Below are 13,817 nucleotides of genomic sequence, written 5' to 3' on the forward strand. Positions count from 1 at the left end.
GAAGCTTAATACGTGACTATATTGAGGGTCTTCCCAGCAAGATATTTTTCGACGATGTGATGAGGAATAGTCGGACAGACATTAGACAACATTAACCTATTAGCAGGAGTGACTAATCTTCTCGCTCTAATAACATTGTCTCCTATTTTTATTCCTCCGTGGTCTGTTAAAAAATTGTTAACAACTTCTTTGCTGGAGAGGTAGATGCAGATTGGCATCAGGGATGGGAGATCAGCAATGGTTGAGTCTGTTATTTTGGCAAAGGTTTATAAATAGTTTAGAATTTCTATTTTATACCTACAAAAGGTGAGCTTCGTCTGTGAGTTTCACTCCGTCAAATGCTTTTTTCTAGTCGATCAGACATATAGTTCTCGATAATTTGCTTTATGACGAATAACTGCATCTGACATGTGTTTCAAGCATGATGTGTTTCGTTACTTATTGTAATTGTCGTAGACTGAGGACGTTTGGAAAAATCGTGTATCAAAGTAGAGTAAGTTACATATTTTCTTTATACTGGTTTCAATGTCAGTTCGAATTAGTTTTCATACCGTTGTATATATTCCTCATGTCTTCCTCATATATGTCCTTATTTTGTTTTAATTCTACGAGTGTAGAAAAAAGCGTTGTGGGCATATTAATTTTTTTCCTCTATTGTCCGGCATTAATAGTAACCTTGGCCCTGACAAATCGATAGAAAACAAAACAAAATTATTATAGTTTTTAGTATACCAATGAAAGTTACTTTTACTTTGTTTTTGTTAATCAAAAATTCTAATAAAAAATAACCAATATAGAAATTGATAAATAAAAAATATAGAAATTAATAAATTGATAAATATTTGATTGGTTTAATTATTGGTTTTCCATTTTTTACACATTTCTTTTAAATTGTTTATTTCACATAGTTTCGATTGTCAAATACTCTAAAACACATTTGAAAAGCGTTTTTGTGTTGACCAAATCCCAGATTTGTTGAATATTGTATAATCTCAAGACTATTTCAGAAAAATATTCTCAATAAGAAACTTTTCTCCCTCGATAACCCAAAATAAGCTGGTATTTTCCCTATTTCCGCTTCAGGCTTTCATTGTGATATAACAATTGTTTGTTTTACTTTGAGTTTCAATCGGATAATATCTACTCATACGTCTGAAGTTGTATTGACTTTTTCTGAGGATATGATCAGAGATTGAAATGTAATATCAGAACTTTTCTGTGGTTTTGAAATCCGTAAAAAGTTATTTTTCTCCCTAACGTTTCGTTTGTACGTTCTGTGGAAATATATTGAAATTGCGTAGAAATTTCGATTGCAAAAATACAACGGGTATAAAAAAGTAATCGAAAAAAAAATAGTTATAACAGAAGAAGTGGGGACGAAATATAAGGCAGGACTTTTAAGGTGACATGAAAATTATCCTTTTAAAAAAATTCAAAATACTTGTTATAAGTACACTAACTATTTTTTTTATTACTTTTTTATAGCCCTTGTTTTTTTTGCAATCGAAACTTCTACGCAATTGCAATATATTTCACTGAACGTACAAACGAAACGTTAGGGAGAAAAATAGCTTTTTACGGATTTCAAAACCACAGAAAAGTTCTGATATTGCAATTCAATCTCTGATCGTATCCTGAGAATCTGAAAAAGTCAATACAACTTCAGACGTATGAGTCCGATTGAAACTCAAAGTAAAACAAACAACTGTTATGTCACAATGAAAGCCTGAAGCGGAAATAGGGAAAATACCAGCTTATTTTGGGTTATCGAGAGAGAAAAGTTTCTTATTGAGAATATTTTTCTGAAATAGTCTGAGACTATACAATATTCAACAAATCTGGGATTTGGTCAACACAAAAACGCTTTTCAAAATGTGTTTTTAAGTATTTGATGTCTTGTTTCAATAAGTGGACAGTGGACACTCTTAAATGAATGAAGTAGTGAACTGAGTTTGTTTATTTTAGAGATAGAATTCAAACATCCTATCTCTTGTCGTCTTTATTCTATTCTATACCGTATATTGGTGTCTCTATAGGCTCTATGCTATTCAATCTAATCCTGGATGAAGTCATAAAGAGCGCCAACAAAGAAAGAAAATGCAGAATGGAGAACAATGAAATTTCAATTCTGTTAGGAAGACGATGCAATATTGATAGCCAAAAATTAAGATAGCCTTAAAAGAGTAGATCATGAATTTCACACAAGAGTAAAAGAATGTATCACGACGATATTATTATTAACTCAGAAAATTATAACAATAGTAGTAGGTCTGGATCCCGCGTATGAAAAAAAAAGTTGATTAATAGCAAGCTGAAAATTTGTTAATAGCTTAAGGGTGTCTAGTCGGATAAACTTTGATATATGGGAACACTGGAACAGGGGCAGTTTTAATTGTGGAACAGGTTAAAAATTTGGAACGGTCAGACCACGAAAACGGCACATTTATTTTGTCCGACAGAATAGACTTAAACTCTCCGAACAGAGATTAAACTCTCATGCAAAAATCAGACTGCTATTTATCACCTGTCATAATTCCTGTCATTTGACATATTCTACATGTTCCACTCATTAAAACGCCCATTTGGTGATAAATAGCAGTCTGATTTTTGCATGCTCTCTGTTTGGAGAGTTTAAGTCTGTTCTGTCGGACAAAATGCATGTGCCGTTTTCGTGGTCTGACCGTTCCAAATTTTTAACCTGTTCCACAATTAAAACTTCCCCTGTTCCAGTGTTCCCATATATCAAAGTTTGTCCGACTAGACAACATTAAGCTATTAACACATTTTCAGCTTGCTATTAATCAACTTTTTTTTCATACGCGGGATCCAGACCTATAAGTAATCAGTAAGGAATCAATAATATTATGTAAATAGGAAGTCGATGGAGTTGGCATTGAACAAGTTATGGAAATAAAATATCTAAGAATTACACTGTCCAGCTATGGAAACGTTGAAAAAGAAGTAAGAAGAGAATAACACCAAATGGCGTAACCGACACATTAACGATGAAATCAAGAATATAATATAAGGTCAGTATAAGACTCATAACAGCTAATACATTCAAATCACAGAAGATACTGGAAATAACAGAAATGAGAATACTCAGAAGAACTACAGTAAACACGCTGAAAGACCGAATAAGGAGTGACGAGATCAGAACAAAATTGTATATACCAAGCGTATAAACCAAGCAACACTATACAGAAAAAAGAATGGAATACTGACATCACGAGAATGGCGGATACAATATGTAGTTGTTAAAATAGTAAGTGACAAATCACCAAATGGAAGAAATCTCTGCAGACCACGCAAAAAATAGAGCGACAATCTTCCATAGGGGCAACTACCCGCCTATGAACAAGCAAAATTACTTTTATAAAGGAAGAAGAAGAATATTGGTGGTATTAAATAATCATTCTAAATATTTTTGACAGTTGTCTAAGTGAACTTACGCTAGAATGTTTTAAGATCCTGTGTTCAATTCCGCTAAAAATACTTCAAATAGGATCTAACTTGTCTTCGGCTGAATAAAATAAATATTGCATAAGACCCGGTTGAAGCGTAAATTCGAATAAAATAAAGTAAGACCCTTTTCGTTATAACGCTCCGATCTCCCTAGAGGTATTAAATAAGGTCTACTCTTTATTAATACAAACAAGATTTCATTCTAATGAATATTTGAACTGAAAACATTAAGTCTGGAGTAAGTATATATGTATCTAATAAATATTGCAATTATACAATATGTATTTATCATACATACGAATTAAAGTCTAAGTAGGCCCAGCAGCAAATTAAAAATAAATCTTTGGTTCTTTATAAAATGTTGGATGTGGCAGAGCATGTTTTATATATGGCTGCTCCGTCCCTCCACACATATTTTTTGATATTATTTTTTTTGAGTATTTTATTAATTATTTCTTTTCATATTTAGTTTAATTAACGTATGTGTCTGTGTGTGTCTACGTCAAGCAACTAATACTGTCCTGTAGAACCGCCCTAACATACTTAGGGAGGATTGTAAGAACCACTATCCGGCTCGAAGGACAACAATCCATAAATATATTAACTAAACTCTTGCATAGAAATCGGCCTACTTAAAAATTTGGTCATTTTTATGTCTCATATTTCCTAAACCTGTTGGCCGATTTAAGTGATTTTTTGAACATTTTATAGCCTGATTCTTTAACAATACCACTGTAATAATATTATTGCTAAACAGGTAAATTTTCATTGTATTCCGGGTGTACCAATCAAACTGTGTTTTTTTTTCAAAGTTCGCATCACCCTGTGGAATATTCAAGCATTTATAAAATACTGAAATTAAAACCCAACTAAGTATAGCCTCAGGCTTTCTTAACATTCTGTTTTTTGATTCATTCGTTTATGTTGGATATTAAAAAAGTTAGGTACTTTAACAACTAGACAGACATGTTCTTCATCAATACTCGGTGTTTCTAAATAAGTGCGACAAACTTTAAGGGGTAATTCTACATGAAAAAATAATGACAGTTGGCTTTATAAACGTATGTCAGCAAATGTTTCGTTTCCGAGATACGGTATGTTGAATATTTTCTTACAAACTGACGATTTATTTATTGCTTTAAAACCAGTTGAGATATGCAACTGAAATTTGGTAGTTTTTAAGAGATAGTTATTGCGGATTTTTTGACATAAAATTAAGAATTTTATATTCACCATTAGCGTGCATACGGGTAATATGATCGGTCATATTACACGTATGCGCGTTAATGGTGAATATTAAATTCAAAATTGTATGTCAAAAAATGTGCAATAACTACGTCTTAAAACCCACCAAATTTCATTAGCATATCTCAACCGGATTTAAAGTCAGTTCAATAAAATAAATCGTCAGTTTGTAAGAAAAAAATCAACATCCCGTATCTGGGAAACGAAACATTTGCGGACATACGTTTATAAAGCCAACTGTCATTATTTTTCATGCAGAATTACCCCTTAAAGTTTGTCGCACTTATTTAGAAACACCGTGTATTGATGAAGAACATGTCTAGTTGTTAAAGTACCTAACTTTTTTATTATCCAACATAAACGAATGAATCAAAAAACAAAATGTTAAGAAAGCCCGAGGCTATAGTTGGGTTGTAATTTTAATATTTTATAAATGCTAGAATATTCCACAGGGTGATGCGAAATTTGAGAAAAAAACACAGTTTGATTGGTACACCCGGTATACAATGAAAATTTACCTGTTTAGCAACAATATTATTACAGTGGTATTGTTAAATAATCAAGCTATAACTATCTATCTATCTAATCAGCCATCCTTGGATATAGGCCTCCCCTTCCTTCTTCCATGCCTCTCTACCTTGGGCAATTTGCATCCATTTTGACCCAGTGTGCTTCTTCAGGTCATCTGACCATCGCATTTGTGGCCTTCCCCTTTTTCGTTTGTGGTTCCACGGTCTCCAATGTATAATCGTCTTAGTACATCTTTCATCCTTCTGCCGTAGGGTGTGTCCGGCGAACTTCCATTTAAGCTTTGCTACTTGGGTTGAGACATCTTTCACTTTTGTTTTGTTACGGATCCATTCGTTTCTTTTCCTGTCTGATAGTTTACTGTTAAGCATTTGTCTTTCCATGGATCTTTCTGTTCTTTGCTATTTTTTCCATATTTTCTTTTGTAAACGTCCATGTCTGAGAGCCATATATTAGAACAGGGAGTATACATTGATTGAAGACTCTTGTTTTTAGATATTGAGGGTATTTTCTGTTCTTTAGAATATAAGACAGTTTTCCGAATGATGCCCAGGCCAATCTTATTCTTCTCTTTATTTCTTCGGTCTGATTTTCTTTATTTAATCTAGCTATAACATTTTCAAAAAATCACTTAAATCGACCAACAGGTTTAGGAAATATGAGGCATCAAAAATGACCAAATTTTTAAGTGGGCCGATTTCTATGCACGTAAGTTTATAAGAGTTATATGTATTGATAATATTTCTTTATCTCAAGTGTTAACCCTTTCAGCTCCTCTTTAATATTTCCAACCTCAGCTCCTGTGCCGGCAGAAATAATTTCTTTTAAACATAATGCACATAAAGCGCGCTACACGCCCTTACAAGATTTTGCACCTATCTTTCCTACTAAACTCAGATAGCAATTCTAACTGCAAAACCTTAGTGGCAAATTGTACGAAGAGGCAAATATATGCTTTGATTCGTTTAGAATGTCTAAGCTTATTGGCTCGTATCAGAAAAGGACAGCCATAGTCGACGCCAAAGCAAGAAAATGGTTTACTCTTGGATGTCAAAAGGTTGGGAAGATTTTTATCGGTGGCTGATAATTTGAGGTTTTAGTCTCTAACAGGAAAGATGTTTTGACGTAACAATGGCACTAATCGGATGCCAAATTGGGGAAGAAGTAATCGTTAGTTATAGGAGACTACACCAAGTCTGAATTAGTTGGTTATTTAGAGTTTAATTAATTTCAATATTAAGTAGAGACCGGACTTGATGACAATTGCATATTTGTTGCATATTTTGCGTATAATTGATTTTTTAATGTTTCTGCATATTTGCAATATTTGACATAGTAGCATATTTTCTACAAAATCTGATTTCCAAAATAAAATTATTCGGAAAAGTAAATAAATTTTAATAGTTTAGTATGTACCTAATTCAGAATACTGACAAATCGTCCCAACCGGACCCAGTGATACTCAACCTGCGGCCCGCGGGCCGCATGCGGCCCTCTAGCGTTTTTTATGCGGCCCGAAGGCTAACTAAAGGGCCCTGTGATCAAATTATTTGTCAAATTTCACGTGTTTTTTAAATTATTTGATGTGCCAATGTGTTTGAGGTGTGTTTGGGAGTGAGGCAGACAATTTAATGACTTCAATTTTAAATTATATTGAAATTTTTAAGAACTCTTATTAAAAAGCAAAGTATTATTAACTTTTAATAATAAATTATTAAAGTTAATGAACAAATTCTAATTTTAAAAATAATCAATACTTATTTACTACATTGAAACGTCCCATTTAGTAATCACAAGAAAAATTCAGGTACGGATTAACAAAAAAAATTTAAAATAATTGTGATCTTGAAACACCCTCTATATTACATTTGAAAAGAGCACAAAACACTTAGTTTAAATGCTCGCTTCAATTTTAGGCACAGACAATTTAATGACATTAATTTTGAAATTATATCAAAATTTTTGTTTTGAAAGTACCTACGAGTTTTTAAAAATTTCGACATAATTTCAAAATGAAAGTCATTGAATTGTCTGCGCAAAAAATGGAAGCTCCATTAAAGCTCTTTTCAAATGTGCAAACGGGTTTTGAAAATTTCAATATACAGGATGTTGTTTCAAGGTCACAATGGATTTATAATTTTGTTTAATCTGGACCTGGATTTTTCTTGTGATTAGTAGTTGGGTGGATTGGGTTTTAAATGTGATATATGTGTACCAAATATCAAAAAAATATACAAGGTGGTTCTAAAGTTATGGGTCCAGAAAGAAATGGGCAAAATCGATAAAACACCCTGTAACTCAGTTATAAAGTCGGTGGAGCAATAGATTTAGTATGTCTAGAACCGCCTCATTTACCTCTATTCACCATTCAAGTATTTCCGTTTCCCAATGAAACACCCTGTATACTACTTCATCTTGATTGCGGCCCGCAAGCTGTGGCAATAGCTACTATGTGGCCCAGGAAAGAAAAAGGTTGAGTATCGCTGAACAATAGGTAAGCATTTAAGTGGTATTACCTTATTGTAAGGAAATAAATAACAGATTACAATGTTTATGACTTAGAAATTCTGAGATGCCGAAGAATAGACGTGCATTATTATCAATGTACTTTATGTATTTAGTGCATATATGTTCGGTCTCTACCTATAAGATATGGAGTGATATAAGAATATTCACGATATATTTATATATAAAATATAATCTAATCATTACTCACCTATGAATGAGATACCTATGTATAACTTCGGCTACGTCGTGCATCTGTATGTACATACACACCAACTGAGGTAAATAAAAGTCCACCTCGTGATTATCAAAACTAAACATCTTGTTAACAATATAACACAACACTCCCGGTTCTTTGCTATTGAAGAGGTAATGCATTGCCATCGAAACGTCGAACACTTTGCTCTCGAGCAATCGCAACATACCGGAACTCTTCGGTGCATCGGAGCTCGAACACGAACTCGAGCTGGTTTTAGTCCGTTCCGAGTCATCGTCGTTATCTTCCTCGCAATCGACTTCTTCTTTCGATTCGGTCTTGCGTTCGGCCGCGATATTATCGATGTATTCGACACTAGATTCTCGAGTGGCGTTAGATTCGGACGACGAGCCGGCATCGGAACCGCACAGGATACCAGAATCGTCAGAACCCAGGCTGGCTAGTTCATCGTTTCGTTGCTTGGAAGACGATTTGGGATGAGGTTCGCTGGTGTTGGAGACGGTGGAACATAAGATGGCGTTGACGGTTTCGCATTCTGGACTCGGTGTGACGTCTACCTCTGGGATGCGTTGGAGCGCGGAATCGAGACTCCGGTTGCGGTGGTGGTGAGTTAAGTGGTTGGTCGTCGAAGTGGTGACTTGAGTGACAGGAGGCAAAAGAATTCCCATAGACCTGCAACACAAAATAAATATGTTATTAGATTTATGCGGATCTCATTTTTGTGATTACTAAGCATTTTAAATAGCATTTTATATATGCTGTAATATATACAAAGTGGACCAAAATTCTGGAAACTCTTAATTATCTCTTAAATGGATGGTCCGAATTGCACAAACACCGCGATACGCCTATTCTGCAATATGGAGATTTCAAATTTGATGCTTGCAATGTTGCTTAATTTATCATTTATCTGATACTTATCATTAGTCACTTTCTTTAAATACAACACATTATTATCGAAATCCTCACCTCAATACTATTTCAACAACAATTTCAGTAACTAAACACTATACAAATAAAACTTCTCAGTACCAAATAGTTTTGAAGTAGGTAATTTGGTAAATATAGAATGCTGTGAAATAAAATCTTAAAACCACAAATAGCTTGACGTTTACTAAAAAGTTTTGTAAAATAAATTGTGTTAATATAATAACTAAAGCTGACAGTTGTTTTATGTGTTTTTAAAGTCTCTACAAGATGGCTTGTAATGAAAAAGAGCAAATTACTGTTTGAATTACGAGGGTCTAGGGCGATAGAAAAGCACCACATACAGTATAGTGAAATAGCTAATTATGCTTTAAAAATATATGCTTTAAAAAAATGCATTTTTAGGTTATGTACAGGGTTATTCACTATATTTTGACCCCCCAGTACTTCCACTGCTTTATTTACAGAATTTGAAAAAAAAATGTAAAATACAAAAGTTATTCGATTTTTAAATTATGATTTTTTGACATATAGATCATACTACTTAGTGACATCATCCATCTGGGTGTGATGACGTAATCGACTATTTTTTTTTTAAATAAGAATAGGGGTCGTGTGCTAGCTCATTTAAAAGGTTATTCAATTCTCTATTCAGTAAAATAAACATTAAGATAATTATAAAAATAATTAAAACTTTACCATTAATATAATTATTATTTATACAGGGTGTTCAAATTTTTTTTTTGAATTAAATTAATTGACACAAAAAGAAGAATGTATGTAATTTATTTAATTCAAAATATCTTCTACTGCTGTTAGAAAACAGAAATAAAAGTTTACTGCACAAATAAACATAGCTTTTTGCTTAAATTCAATGTTCAAACTGCCAAGAGGCAGATGGGTGGCAGCTTGAACATTGAATTTAAGTGAAAAGTAATGTTTATTTGTCCAATAAACCTTTATTTCTGTTTTCCGACAGCAGTAGAATGTATTTTGAATTAAATAAATTACATACATTCTTCTTTTTCTGTCAATTAATTTAATTAAAAAAAATTTTTTGGACTCTCTGTATAAATAATTATCTTAATGTTTATATTACTGAATAGAGAATTTAATAACCTTTCAAATGAGCTAGCACACGACCCCTATTCCTATTTAAAAAAAAATAGTCGATTACTTCATCACGCCCAGATGGATGACGTCACTAGTATGATATATATGTCAAAATATCATAATTTAAAAATCCAATAACTTTTGTATTATACATTTTTTTCTAGTTCTGTAAATAAAGCAGTTTACAGGGGGGTCTGTATTATATAAATTATTGTATTGTAACAACTAGGGTCAATTTAAAAAAAAAATTAAATTTCAGTTTTAGGGGATAGAGGGAGGGGTGGGGGCTAAAATTCTACCGAGGCTTATTTTTAATCATATAAAACATAAAAAAAATTAATTCTGGCAGTGAGGGCATTTTGCCTATCTTAACAGGGGGTACTCTTATACGGGATGAATCTAATATTTTGATCACCCCCTGTATATATAATATGTAATACCTAATAGTTAAACAAATGATCGTGTCTTGTAATGCAAACCTAAGCCAACATTTTATTTGTTGATAGTTTAGTCCAGACTTGATAACGTCAACGGATGTAAAGACTGACATCGAATTAGAAAGATAATATCAGTAATCACCCCTTCTGTCCTCTTTATATTGAGATTAAATTGGTCCAATTATTTTGAAACATAGAAAATTCCACTAAAACAAGCATTGGGTTTTTTGTCATACATAACTTTTATCGTTCTACTGATAAGATTCGCCATCAGTCGAATGCCAAAAATAAAAATGGGTCAAACATTGATGAAATATTCAAGATTCCATAGCAAAATAAAGCGATAAACAACATGCATCGTGCGTGTGAAACAATATTTCTATTAAATGATTTTAAATTTATTTAACAGTAAAATATTTACAATGAAACAAAGGTAAGCTTTCGTTGCATGGCACATGCAAGAATAAATTTTAAATCATATTGTCGTTGACTGATAAATTATACTGGAAGATACGAAACTAAATGAGCGTTTATGTACGACACCAGTGGTTTTAGAAATAGATGGCGTTAGCAGCTTTCTAGGTACGAGATTGAATTTACCTGAGACAACGATGAGACGTATTCAGGTAGCTTTGGTTATCGGAATTTGGGGTCGGTCGGGTCGATCGGATTATAATAAAAATTATTTATTTCTTTTGATGCATTTAAATTTGAGTTCTTATTCAACGATAACAATGGCAATCTTTAAAATAATTATTGGAGTGTACCTATGTATTACTTTCTAAACTCGTTTTTAAATTAGCAAGAATAATTGTAGTTGTAATTTGTCTTTTAATTTGAATTCTTGAAACAAATCATTGAATATTCTAAAGTTTATTTAATAATTTTATATAATATATATAATAATATAATTTATTTAATAAAAAAATTATTTAACGAGAAAAATACTCACTGGGTGATTTTAGGTATTGTACATTTCTTATTTGCCTCATAATCTCGATAAAAAATTAGGTAGTTATTTTCGTTAATTACAGTCTCTTATGATGATTGTATATTTTGTTTGGAGATATTGCAACCGTATTTACTTAAATAAAATTGACTTAGTTACCCGCTCGGCCACTTTAAACTCTTCGAGAGAAAAATGGTAAGGACTCGTAAATTGTTGCAATCGCGATTTCCTACAATTTCTTCAAAGTTTTTTCGTGCGGTCGATATTTTCCGAGTTAGGGGGAAAATAGTGACTAAGTATAATTATTGAATTATTTATTATTAACTTTACTTCTGGGGTATTGGTGCCGTGTATTTCTGCGTAGGCGTCCACCGTGCATTGTACTGTCAGGTGAGATATTAGATACATTCACGATTACATTATTCTATTAAGAGTAATTTCATTAATATCATTTGGCGAATATTACCCAGCCATGACATCTTTTTCTAGACCTCTCTTACCCTCTATGTTTCCTTCGAGTTCCAGTTGCCGACAAGTATATCGTTCTCCTCGCAATATGTCCCTAGTATGTCCATGATATTTTAAGCATTCGGTGCAGGTACCTCATTTCAAATACTTCAAGTTTGTTAGTGGAGCTGGCCTTTATTATCCATGCTTTCATTCCATACAAGAGAACAAGCCAAACGTAACACTTTAGCGTATTGTATCTCAGGTTGAAGCCCAAATTTCAGTGTACAGTCATAAGAGTTTGGAAGTCGACATCCCATTGTTTATGAGAAATATTTTTCATTAAGTTGAGCCCGTTTGAGCTGACAGTCGGAGTGAGTGTATATTGTCTTACCAAGATAGACGATTATCCAGTTTTATTCCCAAGAAGCTAATCAATTCTGAATAATTTATTTTAACCCTTTAGGAACTACTTATTAACTTTTGCTCTCAGAACGAATTTCGAATAAACAATACGTTCTTCAGACATAAAGATCAACAAAAATATACATTCAAAAATACAAGAGCACACAGATCCGATATTGATTATATATTGACAAACAGAAACATCCATCATTCTCAAGTACCAGACATAGATGTTTAAGTGCAGCTAATATCGAAAGTGATCACAACCTAGTACTTGGAAAAATCGGAACACATCTACAAAAAAGAAACAGGAAAAAAGACCCTATTTAATGTGAGACAAGAATAAAGGTAGAACAGCTACAAGACTTGTCAACACGAGATCTATACCAGAGAAGACTGCAAAAAGTACTGAACGAAAACTACATAACACTAGATGAAGACATAGAAGAAAGGTTGAGGAAGATTAGAGATAATATCAAAATGGCAGCAACGGACGCACTTGGAGAACGTAAGATAAGAAAACATATACGAAAGAAAAGGAGAACACCATGGATCTGTGAAGAAATAAAAATAAAATGCCAAGAAAAAAAGAAAATCTAGGTAGAATACAAATTCAAAAGAACGAGACAAACATATGAAAGCAGAACATTGGTAAGCATTTTCAAAAGAGATGGAGCACGACTTATACGGGATGCAAAAAGAAATGTGGAAAAAGAGGTCAAACAGCAGAGATAAAGGAATTGATAGAAGTAAAACATATTGATACAAATACATGGACGACTTACCTAGAAAACCTGTATCAAACAGCTAATCATGAAGAACTGGAAAACCAGGATTAGAATCGGATGAGCAAACAGGAATTAAAGAGGAAGATATAACGAACGCCTTAAAACAGATGAAAAATCGAAACGCACCAGGGAAAGATGGAATAGCTAATGAACTTTTAAAATATGGAGGAGAGAGGCTTCACAAAGAACTGAATATCCTGATAAGTAAAATAATAAATACAGGAAGAATTCCAGAAGAATGGAGTACCACTCAGATCTTAGCGTTATTTAAGAAAAGTGATAGGGCAGACCCCAGTTTATAGAGGGATAAATTTACGGAGCACTATTTATACTGAAACTCACAATAAAAATACTGATAAAGAAAATAATGACGAGCGTAAATATATCGGTTGAACAACAAGGATTTAGAAGCGGAAGATCATAACGATGCAGTTTTTGTGATAAGACAAATAGCAGAGAAATCATTAGAATATAACAAGCGAGGGTTTTTCTGTTTTATATACCTAGAGAAAGCGTTTGATAGAATACAATTAAAAAATATGATACACCTACTATATGACAAAAATTTACCACTGGATATTATAAAACTGATAGAAAACATTTATGTACGAAATAAAATAGAAATGAAAGTCAATGGAATAATAACAGAACCCATATAGAAGCAAACACAGGAATTAAGCAAGGAGATTCACTAAGCCCTCTACTGTTTAACATAACGCTGGATGCAATAATAAAACAAGTGAAGAAAAAAAGAGGGTAAAAAATGGGCGATAAAGAGATAAAAATACTCT

General features: G+C 32.9%; 1 protein-coding gene across 1 annotated transcript in view; it reads right to left on the bottom strand.

The window, feature by feature from the left end:
• The window catches only part of LOC114335571 (phosphatidylinositol 4-kinase beta), a 488,466-nt gene that overhangs the window by 213,483 nt on the left and 261,166 nt on the right, over window positions 1–13,817 (bottom strand). The window contains exon 3 of the mRNA XM_050654137.1: window positions 7,955–8,632. Coding sequence (XP_050510094.1) covers window positions 7,955–8,632 — 678 coding nt within the window. The remainder of the gene's footprint in view (window positions 1–7,954; window positions 8,633–13,817) is intronic.

The sequence above is a fragment of the Diabrotica virgifera genome, chromosome 6 (assembly GCF_917563875.1).
Source record: "Diabrotica virgifera virgifera chromosome 6, PGI_DIABVI_V3a".
Classification (NCBI taxonomy): domain Eukaryota; kingdom Metazoa; phylum Arthropoda; class Insecta; order Coleoptera; family Chrysomelidae; genus Diabrotica; species Diabrotica virgifera.